The sequence below is a fragment of the Phasianus colchicus genome, chromosome 16 (genome assembly GCF_987193195.1).
Source record: "Phasianus colchicus chromosome 16, bPhaCol1.hap1.1, whole genome shotgun sequence".
Classification (NCBI taxonomy): Eukaryota; Metazoa; Chordata; class Aves; order Galliformes; family Phasianidae; genus Phasianus; species Phasianus colchicus.
Genome location: NC_143451.1, coordinates 3,175,714 through 3,190,018, shown reverse-complemented (window position 1 = coordinate 3,190,018; position 14,305 = coordinate 3,175,714). Strand labels below are relative to the sequence as shown.

At 55.2% G+C, this 14,305-nt stretch overlaps 1 protein-coding gene across 6 annotated transcripts in view; it reads left to right on the top strand.

The window, feature by feature from the left end:
• The first annotated feature begins 11,477 nt into the window (after window positions 1-11,477).
• Window positions 11,478-14,305, top strand: part of LOC116230293 (syntaxin-binding protein 4-like) — a 32,544-nt gene continuing 29,716 nt past the window's right edge. For 5 of the 6 annotated variants that reach the window (XM_090151599.1, XM_090151596.1, XM_090151600.1 and 2 more), the window contains exons 1-2: window positions 12,584-12,814; window positions 14,133-14,206. In XM_090151599.1, coding sequence (XP_090007725.1) covers window positions 12,768-12,814; window positions 14,133-14,206 — 121 coding nt within the window. In that variant the 5' untranslated portion in view covers window positions 12,584-12,767. Of the gene's footprint in view, window positions 11,545-12,583; window positions 12,815-14,132; window positions 14,207-14,305 lie in introns of those variants that run through there. The other variant, XM_090151597.1, reaches the window with a different exon arrangement.

Sequence of the window (14,305 nt, the reverse complement as noted above, 5' to 3'; positions counted from 1 at the left end):
GTTGAACCCTATGAAGTTCCTACATGCTCAACACTCCACCCCATCCAGGTCTCTCTGGAAACATCCCTTCCCTCCTGCGTGTTACTGTACCATGCAGCCTGGTGCCATCTACAAACCCACTGATTGGGAAGTCCCCCAAGAGCTGCAACCCACGCAGAGCAGGGAGCAGCCAAAGTGCCCCCGCTTCTCTCCCCACCGCAGAGCACCACCATGTGCTGCTTTTTTTAGGGATGCTGACCCCAGGGTGCCCACCTGCCTGGGTATATCCTTCCCATACTGACACCAGGCTGTGCCCACGCAGCAGGCAGGAAGGCAGCGGGATGCCTGCCCCCAGCCCACCGTCACCTAAGAGGTTTTGCTCACCCACCCGCCGGCGCACAGCAGTCAGCAATTAGGAGCGGCTCTGGCATTTTTATCCCAGGATTTTGTGCCCATATGGGATTAAAGGCCTGAATACGTGATTGTAGCCTCCCCACCAGCCCCAAATCCTCTACTGATTTTCTTTCTGGGGGCACGTCAGTGCACGCTGTGACCTATTGATCCTGATCCCCCGCTTGCGTCGCATCGCTTTGTGGGGCCACTCAGTCCCTGCACTGGGGACGGTTCAGAGCCTCCATCTGTCCTCTGGAGCACAACGGGACCCAGGTGAGGCCAGCATCACCCAGCTGGGCAGCAGGTGCCAATAGAGGCAGCACAAGGTAAGTGTATGTGTGTGAGGGGATGGGGCACAATTTGGGGACAGGCAGGTGCTCCCCAAAACCATGGGACGTGGCTTTGTTGGGATGCAGGGCTCTGTGATCAGTGTGTGGGATCCCTACGGGCAGCCACAGTGGGGACACTGCTGGCATCATGCTTTTGTGTCCTTTCTCCTCCTCAGTGTTCACCCAGTGCCCCACAGCTCATCCAAAGGCTTGGATGTGCCCTGCATTCCCTAACCCCTGCCATGCTCCATTCCAAGCTGGGGATGGGGAAGAGGAAAGAGGAGGGCAAGACCTAGTTGAGTTCCTTGTGTGTAACCACGTGAAGCTCTGTATGTCTCTGTTTGCTCTAGGAGCTCTCATGCTTTCATACTCCTGCTATCTTGCAGCAGCACATTCCTGGGCACACAGGGAGTGTTCTCTCCCAGCTCTGCCAGCCACAAACCCCTCTAAGCTCAGCACAGTGAGGGGTTTCCAAGAGGCTGCCTTTGCCCACTTTTTTTTTTTTACATGGCAGATCCTTGCAGCTCCGCAGCCTTAATCCCCCTAATCTCCCCACATCTCTCCCGTGGCTCATTTTGGTGCATGGATGACTTTGAAAGCCACAAAACTGCAGCTGCTCATTGAAACGTGGAGCGGTGAGACGCCCCGCTGGAGTGGGAAGCTGCGGTTTGTGCCGACTGCCCGGGTGTTCTGCCTGATTGTTGGCTTAGGATCAGAGGCTCTGCACAAAGCACATCTTTGGGTTATGCTGTGCCATGGGGACAGGCTCCCAGCCCCACTCCCAGCCCACATTGCTGAGCTGCACATGAGAGCTGTGGTCTGGGGGTGCCTGCAACCTTAGCAGCCTTAGTTTTTGGTTCCTCAGACCAAGTTCTGCCCATGGGGATGCATGGAGCAGAATCCCTCAGGCCTGGAATGCCCCTGTGCCCACTGATTGCTGGGTCCAGGTTGCCTCCAAGCTGTGCTGGAAGCAGTACGGGATGCCCACAGCACAGCATATCCCACATTGTGGTTTCCTCCCTCCAAGCTGTGCTCACCCGTCAGAATGGGGCTTTTATTTTTCAAATGATCCCTTCTGCAGCTTTGCCCATGCAGCAGCTTCCACTGCCTGCTCAGCTGAGCAACAGGTGGGACAAAATTGGAGCTGATATCAAATCTGGGCACAGGGGATCTGTGCCAATGCTCAGGTGCTGCTCTGCTCCTGTGGGTCATAAGGCAGAAAGAGGAAAACCCACTAAAATCCCAGCATTGTGAAGCCCATGCTGGGGATGGGGCTCTGTCCCCGTGGTGCTGGAGCACCCTTGGAGCCCCTCCATGGAGGCAGCACTCTGGTGGAAGCAGTGATGTGGCAATATTGACTTAACCAGGGTGAGCAGCTCTTGAGCCACCGCTGCGGGAGGGGAGCGGAGCACGTTTTATGCAACGCGATTGCATTTTCTTGGCAAGCCCTTCTCTGGAGCTGCTCCCACACCCAGCCGAGCCCTCACTGCTCCACCCTGCACCATGCCCAGCACAGGCAGCCTGGGGTGCAGGGTGGGTGCTGGCCCCCCAAAATGGGGTTTGGTGGTGACATGGGGCTCCTGGGTGCTGCTGTCTGGTCTCCTGCACCTTAGTGCCACAGAGTCCCACTGCATCCCACTATGTGCCAAAGTATCCCACTGCATCCCATCCCTTCAGTCTCATCCCACCCCACCCCACCCCACCCCACCCCACCCCACCCCACCCCATCCCACCCCATCCCACCCCACCCCATCCCACCCCACCCCACCCCACCCCATCCCACCCCATCCCACCCCATCCCACCCCATCCCACCCCATCCCATCCCATCCCATCCCATCCCATCCCATCCCATCCCATCCCATCCATCCTACCACATCCCACTCAATTTCAACACATCCCACCCCACCCCACTTTCCCATGCAACCACATCCTGGGGTAATTCAGGAAGGTTTTGGGTCTCAGTGTTTCAGGTCAGTAGGGAAACACTGTGGCAGTGCTTTTCCCAATGCACCTTTTGGATCAGCATGGCCTCAGCACATCCCACAGCATTTGGGCATTTCTGGGACCCACTCCCACCCTGGAGATGCTCAGCCCCAGGAGCTGCCCAGCGGTGCTTCCCCACGCAGAGCTTTCTCTGAGGCTGAAGGGTTTCTCTCTGAGTGGGAAGGTGCCGGCCAAAAAATTTGGAAGTATCTTCCAAAAGCTGAGACACGCAGTGGAACAAAACAAATAAATCTGTTCAGCCCAAATCTCACTGATTTTCAGGGTGGAAATGTTGACAGCTGTGCTCGGAGCCGCTCATGTGGGTTTGGGGCTGCAGGGAGTTTCTGTGCAGGGTTGCAGGGCACAGGGACATCTCAGCAGTGCTGCTTCCTCCTGCAGCCCCCACCCGGGTAGGAATGCAGCCCAGCCCGTTCCCAGCTGGCCCCGAAACCTCAGCCCCATTGGGGGTGGGTTTTGCTGTGGAATCACCCCATGACCCATCTGCTCCATCCTCAATGGGGCTCGAGGTTGCGATGCTGGAGAATTGAGTGCAGGGATTTGTCCACCTGCAGGAAGCAAAGGAAACACAGCAAGTGTGCTGTTCTGGAGCCAAGCAGTGTGGGGTGTGGGGGGGTGGGAAGTGGCCTTCCTGCTGCCTGGTTTGAGTCAAAGTGTCACTACGAGAGTTAAATATTGAACAAACATGGATCAAAAGTGAGTGCTATCAGCCAAGAAAAACAAAGCAGCGTGTGCGGCTACGGCTCTGACTCATTTGGCTTGGAAATGAAGCAGGGAGTAAATTAAATTCGGTTCTTCCTCACTCTCTCAGTATGGAGCAGGGATACACGTTGTCACCTGGGGTGGTGGCAGTTACAGTGACGGGCACTGAGGAGGGCTCAGGGCTTTGGCATGGGGAGACCAAGGGGATGGTGCGTCCTGGTCCCTGCAGGTGGGTGGTGGTGTCCCCTCTGCATGGGGCCACAGCCCTGGATGTAGGGCTGAGCGCTCAGGAGATGCTGAAAGGTCACACAGCTCCCGGCCTGTGATGTAAAGGCTATGAATTTCCGGGGTGTCATGTTCACATCTGCATAAATATGTGCACGGGGTGCACCCAGAGCAGCTGCCTCCGATGGGCGAGGGAGATAATGCGCAGCTTCCGCCACTGAGGATGGGGCAGGGCAGGCAGCACCCAGCAGCTCCCCGGAACCGTTTGGGGGTCCGTGCATGGAATGTACCCCTGGGGCACCCCCTGGGCTCCCTGTGAGGAAGGAGATGGAAGTGCTGCATAAGGACACTGGCTGCCTTGTGATCCAGAGCAGAACCTCGTTGTCCTCGAAGTCCCCACTCAGTGTCACCCGTTCCAGGGTGGTGACACCACCCTTAGCAATCCCAGTGGGTGAGTCGGGGAGAGCAGCCCAGCCCCGAGCGGCCACAGCACCCCGACACTATGAGTGCTTTTGGCAAACTCTGCCATCACCCCTCCCAGGTGTAGGAACCTGTCCTGGGGAGCACACCCAGCACTGCCCAGCCCCGAATTGCACCAGCCCTGGGAGCGGCTGCTACACCGGCCTGGGGAGGTTGGGGACCTTGGGGTGCCCCGTTGGTGATGTGGCTGTCCTATGGTTGGAGGGTTCCCTCTGTGCTGCTCTGTCGGGTTGGTGCCCATCTGCCTGCCCTCTGCTTGCCATGCTGTGCTAGGCTCAGATCAAAGCCCAGCGTGGCTGTATGGCAGCACAGGGACTCTCCCCAGGATGTCCATGCCAGCACTAGGGGACTGTCCCTGCTATGGCCCTGCCAGCACAAGGGGATCATGCCCAGGATTTCCCTGCTGGCACAACTGGAGATGCAATGCAGAGTGGTGGCCCCGGGCAGAAAAATCCCAGAGCTGCTAGGTTGGCTTGGCAGTGAGCAGCCCAGAAGAGGACAGAAGAGGACAATTTGCACTTCTTGGGGATTTTTTTCACCAAAACCTTCTCCTTCCACCTTCTGCCTGTCAGACTTAGGAGCAGAGGAAGTGGGGCAGCGCAGCCAGCACCAGGGGACACCATGTCACTTTGGGGACACAGCACCAGGCACATTTTGGTGCCAGGTGTGATGCCTCTCACCCAAAACCTTTGGAGACACTTTGTCCATGGGCATAAAGCAGAGCACCCCGCAGATATCCAGGCCATAGGAGTGCATGGTGACAGAACCCCCGCAATGACAGCTGTGCAGGCAGAGGTTGTGCCTCTCCAGGACACTGTCACCGAGCCAGGAGCTGTCAAGCAGAAGACTTTTGGCCCAGGCATATCCTGCACAGTCACTCCAAAGCAATGCTGAGCGTGCCAAGCCTTTAATTCACAGTCTTTTTCCGGGGCTGCCTCGATAGTGCCTGAGAGCAGTGCCCGTGGGCTGTCCCTGAGAGTGTGGGTGCATCCACAAGACCGACAGATACATTTCCCAACCACGGGACTCACCCTGATCCCCAGCCCTGGGCCGTGCCATCCCTACTGCAAGGAGAGGAATAGGATTCCTACCCGCCTACTGGGCGGCGGTGAGGCTCAGCTGGGGGGGAAAACCATGCAACAGTTGTGTCCCAAATAATGTAGATGTGTTTACTTTTCTTTTTTGGCAGTGGCTGGGAAGGAGGTGATGGGTGCACGTGTCTGCAGCCTGGCCCTAAAGCAGCTCGGTGACGCCTACAATCGGCTTTAAATAGTTTGATGTGCTGAGCACCGTGTGAAAGCCCGTGTGCTGGAGGTGTAATTATAATAATTGTGAGCAGCCAGGTGTGCAGCAAGGGAGGAACTGAGCTCCGGGATGGGGGGCTGGGGGGTCCTGCCTCCCCGCCCTGTACTCCAGCTGCACACAGAGTGATCACTGGGCTGTGCCATGCTGTGCCACACCAAACAATGCCATGTCACACCAAGCCATGCCAAATTGTGACATGCTATGCCAAACCATGCCAAAGCATGTTGTCCCAAACTATGTCATGTCATGCCAAACCATGCCGTGTCATGCCAAATCATGATATGCTATGCCAAACCATATCACACCATGCCATACTGTACTGTGCTATGCTGTGCTGTATCATGCCATGCTATGCCATGCCATGTTGGTCCATGCTATGCCACACCATGCTGTGCCATGACTTTCTGTACCATGCCATGCTGTTCTCATGCCATGCTGGTGCATGTTGTACCATAATCTATTTTGCCATTCCATGCTGTGCCATGCCATGTTGGTCCATGCTGTGCCACACCATGTGCTGTGCCAGGCTTTTCTGTACCATGCCATGCTGTTCTCATGCCACACTGTGCCATGCTATGCTGTGCCATGTTGGTCCATGCTGTACCATGATCTGTTGTGCCATGCTATGCCACACCATGCAGTGCCATGCCATGCTGTGCCATGTCATATAGGTCCATGCTGTTCCATGCCATGCTGTGCCATGTTGCTTCATGCTGTGCCATACCATGCTGTACTGTGCTGTGCCATGTTGGTTCATGCTGTGCCATACCATGCTGTGCCATGCCATGCTGTGCCATGCCATGCTGTACCATGCCAAGTTGGTGCATGCTGTGCCATACCATGCTGTTCTCATGCCACACTGTGCCATGCTGTGCCATGCCACGCTGTGCCATCACGTGCAGTTCTCGTGCCACACCGCGCCATGCCATGCTATGCTGAGTGACTTCATGCCGTGCTGTTTCTTTACGCCCTGCCCTGCTGTGCCGTGCATGCTATTCCATGCCACGCCATGCGGTATCATTGAACAGCGAGTATTTAGCAGGGGGGAGCCGGCAGAGGGGCGATCACATGTTCGCCCGCCTGGGATTAGATGTGGCCGGTGGCGGCTGGGAGCCGAGCCCAGCGCCTGGCCGCGGGCGCTACGAGCCCATGGCCCCGGGCAGCCGGGTACAGCAGCCGTAGGGCCCCGGATGATGTCCTACCTGCAGCCCCCTGGCCGGAACCCGGAGCGCTTCGATGGGCTTTCCCTCATTTATTGGTAAGCGGGACGGGATGCTGCCGCGTCGGGAACAGGGCTGAGCTCGGAGGCTCGCGTCGCGTCTTAGGAAGAGGCGTTAAACCTAGGGAAGGATGTGATGCCCTCGTTGACCTCACGGCTTTTAAGGGTTTAATTCCATCGATTATGGCAGCGGGAGCCCCTCTCCAGAGGGCAGAGGGTGTCAGGAGAATGCTGCAGCCACGGGGAAGGTCTGGAGCCCCAGCACGCAGGGGCGCACACCGTGGGAGGGCGGTGCGTGGGGAGGGCAGAGAGGGGATTGATTTGTTTTGCAGGCGGCAGCTCGGGGAGCATCCATGCTGCTTGCAGAGGCTGCGAGTGCTCCTGTTGCAGCCCCAGTCTTGGGATTTCCCATCCAGATGCTTCCTCTCAGCACCAGGCTTGGAAGGAGAGCGTCCATCCCATGCAGATCTGCTGGGCACCACTGGCACGGGCAGGGCTGCACCACGAGTGGCAGAGATTGCCCTGAGCCATGGGGTGATCTGAAGGCATCTGCAGTGCCCCCATCCCAAAACACAGAGCCGGGTTTCTGTGCAGGCTGTGGGCTCGGTGCAGATGTCTATGTAGGGCAGCCAGGAGCCGGCAGGAATGCGGCTGCAGCCAGAGCCAGGGTTCAGAGCATGAGGCTTTAGCCGATTAACTGGGGGTCAGTGGGCCGGCGTGGACTCCACAGGCTCTTGGGGCCACCCTGAGCTCCAGTGCTGGCCAAACCCCAGCATCCCAGCTGGGAATGAGGACCCTGCAGGCAGCCGGGACCATGGATGTCTGTGGAATGCAGCTGGAGTAGTCACTGAGGTGAGGGATACGGGATGCTGAGGTGGGTGCATGGAGTGGCAGCACCCCATGGGAGGCATGGAGAGGGTGGCACTTGGGGGGGGACAGCTGCATCTCACCAGGGGGCTGCACTGGTCCTTCCCCTCTGCTTTTGAGTGCAGGAAAGGCAGAATCTGCTGTTGGTCATTAGGCGGTGGTGTGGGACAGGCTCACTGACCTTGTGGGTTGCATCCTGCCACCAGCTCGGTGCCAGCCAAGGGGCTGTGGTGGCTGAGGGTCAGGGAAATCAGGGTGGCACAGTACCTCAATCCTACAGCATCCCCACTTCCCCATGCACCTCCAGCTCTACGGAGCTGCGTGCTCCCCAGCTCTGCTTCTCCATGTTGTGGGGCAATGTTTCTCAAAAGCTATTTTCTATGTGAGAAATCTGTTCTTGTGTTGTGGTTTTGGGTCCAAACCTTCCCCAACTTTGCACCCCACAGCCAAGGGGAGCCCCTCGCTGTGCCAGGGCCGGACCCTGTGTGTGATGGGCACCAGATGCACGGGGACAGCATGGGGCTGTCTGGTTCTGCTGCGAGCAGATGGTGGGGAGATAACACCTCCCCAGCACGCCGATAAATATGGCTGCTGATTAAAAGATTAATTTTACAGAGTTTGCCATAGGGATTTGATAAACATGGTGTGGCAGTGGGACATCGCCCAGTGCAGCGGTGGCCCTGGTGCTCTGTGCTGCGCACCCTGAGCTGACCCTGAGGGCTTTGCCACATGGATCTGGTCCTCCTGAGCTTTGCCAAAGGGCTTGGCGATGGATCCTTAGCACACAGGGATGCTCACAGCTCGAGGATGGGTTCTTACCAAGCTCTTACCAAGCTGCTGTTTGAGGCGTGGAGCTGCATCTCCATCGGCATCTGCTGCGCTCCACGCTAGGTGAGACATCCTGTGCAAGGGTGATCCTTCCCCAAAGCCTTCATTTCCTCATCTCTCTGCACCCTTCTTGTTTCTCTCTTTCCCTGAGGGCACGCTAGGGGCCACCTGGGCTGGTTTCCTGCCACCACTGTGGTGCCCTCCCCAATTAATTCCCTGCTCTGCAGGACTGCGGGGGTGGTGATGATGCTCCCTCCTGCTGCCCGCTCAGCCACCAGCATCCTTCCCTGCTAATAAGTTTATAACCCGTCCAATCCTATGACCGAGGGGATTTAGTGAGGCAGGGAGGCTCATAATCCCGTTAACCCTTCGTGGGTCCCATCCCACTGCTGAGGAGTGGCTGCAGAGGTCCACGCAGCTCCCGCTCTCCGCCAGAGCCATCGGTGTTTCTCCAGCAGTGACTTTGGCACTGTGCTGTTCCCTCTTCTGTCCAGGCTTGTTTGTAACACCCCTGATTTGAGTTCACTCGAAACAGCCCCAGGGGCAGTGTTTATGAACACGGTGTGGGTGATGCTGTGGACTGTCTGCTGTTGCTTCTCAGCTTTATAGCAGCCGATTATCTCTTTTTGTTTGATTTATTATCAACGCTTCGTTGCCTATCTTCTAAGCAATGTTTTCTCATCAGACACAAACACCTTTTCAGCCTACGCTGATGTTTTGTCATGAAACAAATGTGGGATCTTCATTAAGCGTGAGCCCAACATCACCTCTGGGGATCTCCTGAGCATCCCTCGCTCCCACGGTGGGGACGTGGGGGCACAGAAGGGACTGCAGTGCCACGTCCCACTGAGGCCACCCCTCCCACCTCAGACCTTCTTACAGCCGCCTTCTGCAGCCTCACAGTCGCTGCTGTTGAAGGATGGCTTTCTGTCTCTCCCTTAATTCCCACCCACACAAACCCTCCCAGACCCCGTTCCTCTGCTAAGCCTTGATGCAAGGCTCCTGGTGAGAGCAGTGACACTGCCAACTCCGTGACCTGTCCACAGGTCTGACACCTGTGTGCCCTCTCCTTGCCGCAGTAGGAGGGGTTGGCCATGTTTGTGGGTGCCACCACCCTGTCCTGCTCCCACCCACCCTTCCTGCCACCTCTCACCTCCTCCTGAAGCTCACCCAACAAGCAGGGCAGGTAGGAGGCAGCAGGAAGAAATGTGGAAGAGGCAGAAGTGCACTGTGATGTTTTCCCAGAAGGTCCTCTCCAAAATATAGAGGAGAGGTGGAGAAAATTGCAGCAGGGGATTGCACCCACTCATAATTTTCCATTACATAGAAAGGAAATTCTCACCAGTGCTGTTGCACTGCCACCTGACCCGTTCCATCTCATAGATGGACCCGTTCAGGTTGGAGAAGACCTCTCAGACCACCCAACCCACTGACCATATCCCTCAGTGCCACATCCCCACGATCCTTGAACACCTCCAGGGACAGTGACTGCATCACCTCCCTGGGCAGCCTGTGCCTCCACTGGCACAACTGATGCCATCACCTCTCATCCTATCTGTGTGACCCGGGAGCAGAGGCTGACCCCAGCTCCCTCAGCTGCTCCCAATCAGACTTGTGCTCCAGACCTATCATAGCTCCATTGCCCCTCTCTAGACACATTTCAGGGTTTTGATGTCTTTGTTCTGAACGTGGGCACCTTCCATTCACAAACTCATTAACAAATGCGTATTCTTGTCAGTGGGTTCTTGGGATGTGGAACCTGGGCTGTTCTGGGTGACTGAGCTGGGTTCCCAGAGAGGGAAGAGCTTGAGTGAGGGGTACCTCCCCTGTGCCTTCAGCAGGAGTGACACAGAAGGGTCAGACCCCTTGGGCACACTGCACGTGCTTTATAAATCCCTCCTGAACACGAGCCCAATTCTTACCAGAAACAGAAACACTTCTGGAATTATTTTGATCTCCCTGGTTGGATTTCAGTTTGCTTCACCACTCAGCAGACAAATGTATGTGTTGTTGCACCCACTGCAGCCAGTTGGAAGCTATCAGCATATGGGAAGAACAAGGGGAGACCTGGGTGGCCCCAGTGCAGGGCAGTCTGGTGACTGCTGCTGTAGGGTTTGCCTTTGAATATATTGAATGTCCAAGTCTCCAACACACACACTTAACACTGCAGGCATTGCTTCCAGCACTTGTGCCATCACTTTCATAGAATCATAGAGTCATTCAGGTTGGAAAAGACCTCTGACATCCCCAGGTCCAAACCCAACCCATCCCACCGTGCCCACTGACCATGTCTCTTGGTGCCTCATCCCCACGGTTCGTGAGTACCTTCAGGGACAGTGACTCCCCCACTCCCCTTGGGCAGCAGTACCAATGCCCCGCTGCTCTTTCCTAATACCCAACCTGAACCTCCTCTGCTGCTGCACACTGATTTATTCGAGAGAAATCTCCAGCTTGCGAGTCAAAAGGTTAATTCTGTGAATTAATCCGTGAGGAGTCCCAGAGGACTTCCTAAAATTGTACAAAACAATGTAGGCTGAATACAGTGGTGGGTTGGAAGCACTCTCTTGCTGTGACCAGGAGGGCCATCGGTGCTGACCATCACGTAACCTCGGGAGGGTAGCGGGTCAGGCACCAGATAGGCTGCCAAAAAGTCCTGCCCAAGGCAGACACTGTGCTGGGGTGCTCCTGGACCCCAAGAGGCTGTGCTCTGCGTGCAAGCCACAAAACCCCCTGTCTGTTCTTGACCAATTCGCTCAGGATCAGAACTTGGTACTGGGACCACCAAGGGGTGGGTGGAAGCTGCAGGGTGGGAGGACACTCTCTGCGGAGCCTGCCTTTGGGTGCTCTGTGTCCTGGAGCATAGCTGGGGGATCATTGGGGAGAGAGTTGCTAACAAGGCTCCCAGCCATAGGGCACAGCGAGACATGACACTGCACAGACCCTCATGCTCCTTTACTCCTGGTCCCATTGAGCAAATCTTTCATGCAGTGCGTAGTGGAAATGTGAAGTCATGGCCTGAAGCAGTGATGGAGCACCTGGTGGGAAGGCAGGGCCAACCCAGGGGAGCTCAGGTGCATGCAATACAGCTGAACGACCAGAAGGTGTGAAGCCAGGATCCCCCCCTTCCCAGACCTCATTTAAGGGTTGGCAGTGGAAATGGGGGTGTTTCATCTGGAGATTACTGCCTACCAGATGGCCTTGCAGGCCTTCTGAAGGTGAGCAGCTTCTTTCCCTTATTTCTGAGCTTACTGCTGTGGCATCTGAGTGGATCCTCACTTGCTGCAGCTGGGACCTCGTTCTGCTGTCTTGATATGCTTTTCATTGCATGACCCTGTGTTAGTTATGTGCTGAGTGCCTTGTATGGGTGTGTTATGAGGTGCATCTACACTTGGTGTCCAGTTGGCATTCTTTCTATGAGATCAGAAAATGGATAAATGAGCTGTGTATGGGGAGAGCTTTGCCTACCCAAAGGCTTGCTGTGGGTGTTCAGTATTTCATCTGCACTCACCTGGACAAAAGCCTCCTGAAAACATCCCACGTTGAAAACAAAGGAGATCTTTTATGTTTTTTGCTATTTTACAAGTAGCTCCACGTTGTCCGTTAAGGTGGCACATGGGCAATGGGGGAACTCTCCCATTCACTTCTCATCCATGGGAGTAGCATCCAGAAGTATCAGGTCTAAGTAAATACTTGACAGAGTGTTTAAAGTGGAAGAAAAACCCCATTAATGGAGCTTGAATATCCCAGGGTGCAGGACATGCACTGTGCCACCAGTCCTGGTGCCTGTTGTCCCAGGAGGATGTGTTTCCATGTCCCACCATCTAGGGATGTGGGCTGGGGATGCACAGCAGGATGGAAGCAGAAGAGGCTGTTTGAGGGCAGAATACCCTTCTGACCTCCTGATGGGCAGTGGAACAGCTGAACTCACTTCACATTAAGTAGGAAATGCTGTGGGCTGGAAAAGATGCTAAAAGAAAATCAAACAAACAAAAACCTCCCAAACTAAACCCTTGAGTGCTACAATCTGTTACCGCTTCCAAAGCTTTGCAGTGGACTTAAAGTCTTTAGGGATGCTGAGGATGCTTGTCCTGCACTGATCACTGCCCTTCATCCCTGTAGGGCATGCGCCTGAAGGTGAACAATAGGATGTGCCCAAATAATTATCCCACTCTTTTAATTGGGGAGGGGAGGTGGAGGAGGGAGCAGCTCTGTGCCTGCCTTCCCAGGAAGGCACTCACGATGGGCAGCGTTGGCTCTGTTTGGCTTGCGTAAGCTTTAATCTAAAGTTGGAGATGTTTTTAGCTGATCTGTGTTAATGTTGGGTGGAATTAACATGCATACGGGGGCACCACGTGACCCCTGCCCTCCCCATTTTGCCTCGCTTTAACGGATTCCTGCCAAATCAGAGCGGCCGGGCTGGGTTGCCGCCACCAGCAAGATGCCCGCCGTCTCCGTGCTCTACAAGGGAGCCATCATCATCAGCAGGTGACACTGCGGAGAGGTCGGGGAGGGGTTCTGGGGGGTTCTGGGGATCTTCTGAAATGAGTCTTGGGCTCCTCGAGTTGGGGGCAACATCTGGTGGCATTGGCAGGCATCTGCTCTACTGACACCTCTATTGTTGCGTTGTGTTTCAGCTTGGCTTGAGCCACTTGTTTTTGTTCCTGATGGTGTTTTCTCAAACACTTAATCAAAAGACTCTGGAAAACGGGGATGGTGATCCTCAGTTGGGGCTGGGGTGGCCTCCTGGACACCCTTCAAATGCATCTTCTAGCAGTGTGCAATGGGGCCAGCTGTTTGTCTGGTCTCTTGAATGCATGGAACATTGCAAGAACGTCAAGGGGGGGGAGGTGGTTTTTAATGAGGAGATTTTTGAGAGGTGTTTTGGAGGGTTGAAAGAAGTCCCTGAGGCTCCTTCCCCTCTTGCTGGGTTCAGAGTTATGTGTTGTGTCCCCTTGTCCCTCCTCAGCTGCATCCAGCAAGAATTCAGGACCTAATCTTGATTCAGAAGTTCTGTTTTTGCCTTGCAAGTGAAATTCTGGGAAAATGAGCATTTTAGGAGAGCACTCCCACAGCTGATAACCCAATGCCTGGCTGTGGTAAAGTCCACCATTCCCATGGTGCAGAGCAGGAGCAGAGTTCTAAAGCCAGGCTTCATTAAACTAAGTTTTAAACATAATATAAAAGAGAGAAGGGAGTGTAGAGAGTGTAGGACGTGACTTGGCATGGGGAAAGTGAAGATTTCAGTTGCTCTCTTCCCTGCTTTGGCTTGTGTTGAGAAACTCCCACCTTCAACCTGGCAAAGCAGATCCTTGCAGGAGGGGTGGAGGTGTGGGAATACAACCCCTGCCTCCCCATGTTGTGCTCTGTGTGTGCGTTACAAAACATCAGCAATAGGTTTTGCCTGGTTTTCCCCGTTATGGACTGTGTCTATTTGTGAAACTGATATATTCTCGGAACACTGGTCTGGCCCTGATCTCATTTCCCAGAGCTGGACAGCTGTCCGGCCCTGTTAATCTGGGGTAATGAATTGCAGACAGGTCCATCAGCTTTGCTGGGTGGGGAGGATGATATCCAGCACTGCCCATATTCTTTCATTTAGCTGCATAAACCCCCGGGGTGGCAGGGGGGCTGCATTTTGCAAGCATAGGCTTAATATATCAATGAGACTCTGAGCTGGTCATCCCCTTGGTCATCTCATGGGGACCCCCTGCTGTGGTGGCAGGGCTGCTCTGGGTTTGTTGGACACATGGGTGGCAATTTATGGCAGCCCATGAAAGAAAGATGCCTCTCCTCTCTCTCCCAGGACACTCATGGGACCATATGGGATGGATCGAACTGTGCATTGCTTTGAATTCTACGACTGTGCCAATGGACTGGGTGAGTCTTGAGACCCCCCCTGAAACCCCAGCATCCCTCATGTCACAACGTTAGTGTTATGATCTGTTCCCTATCTGAAAGGTTGGATGGGGCCCTGGG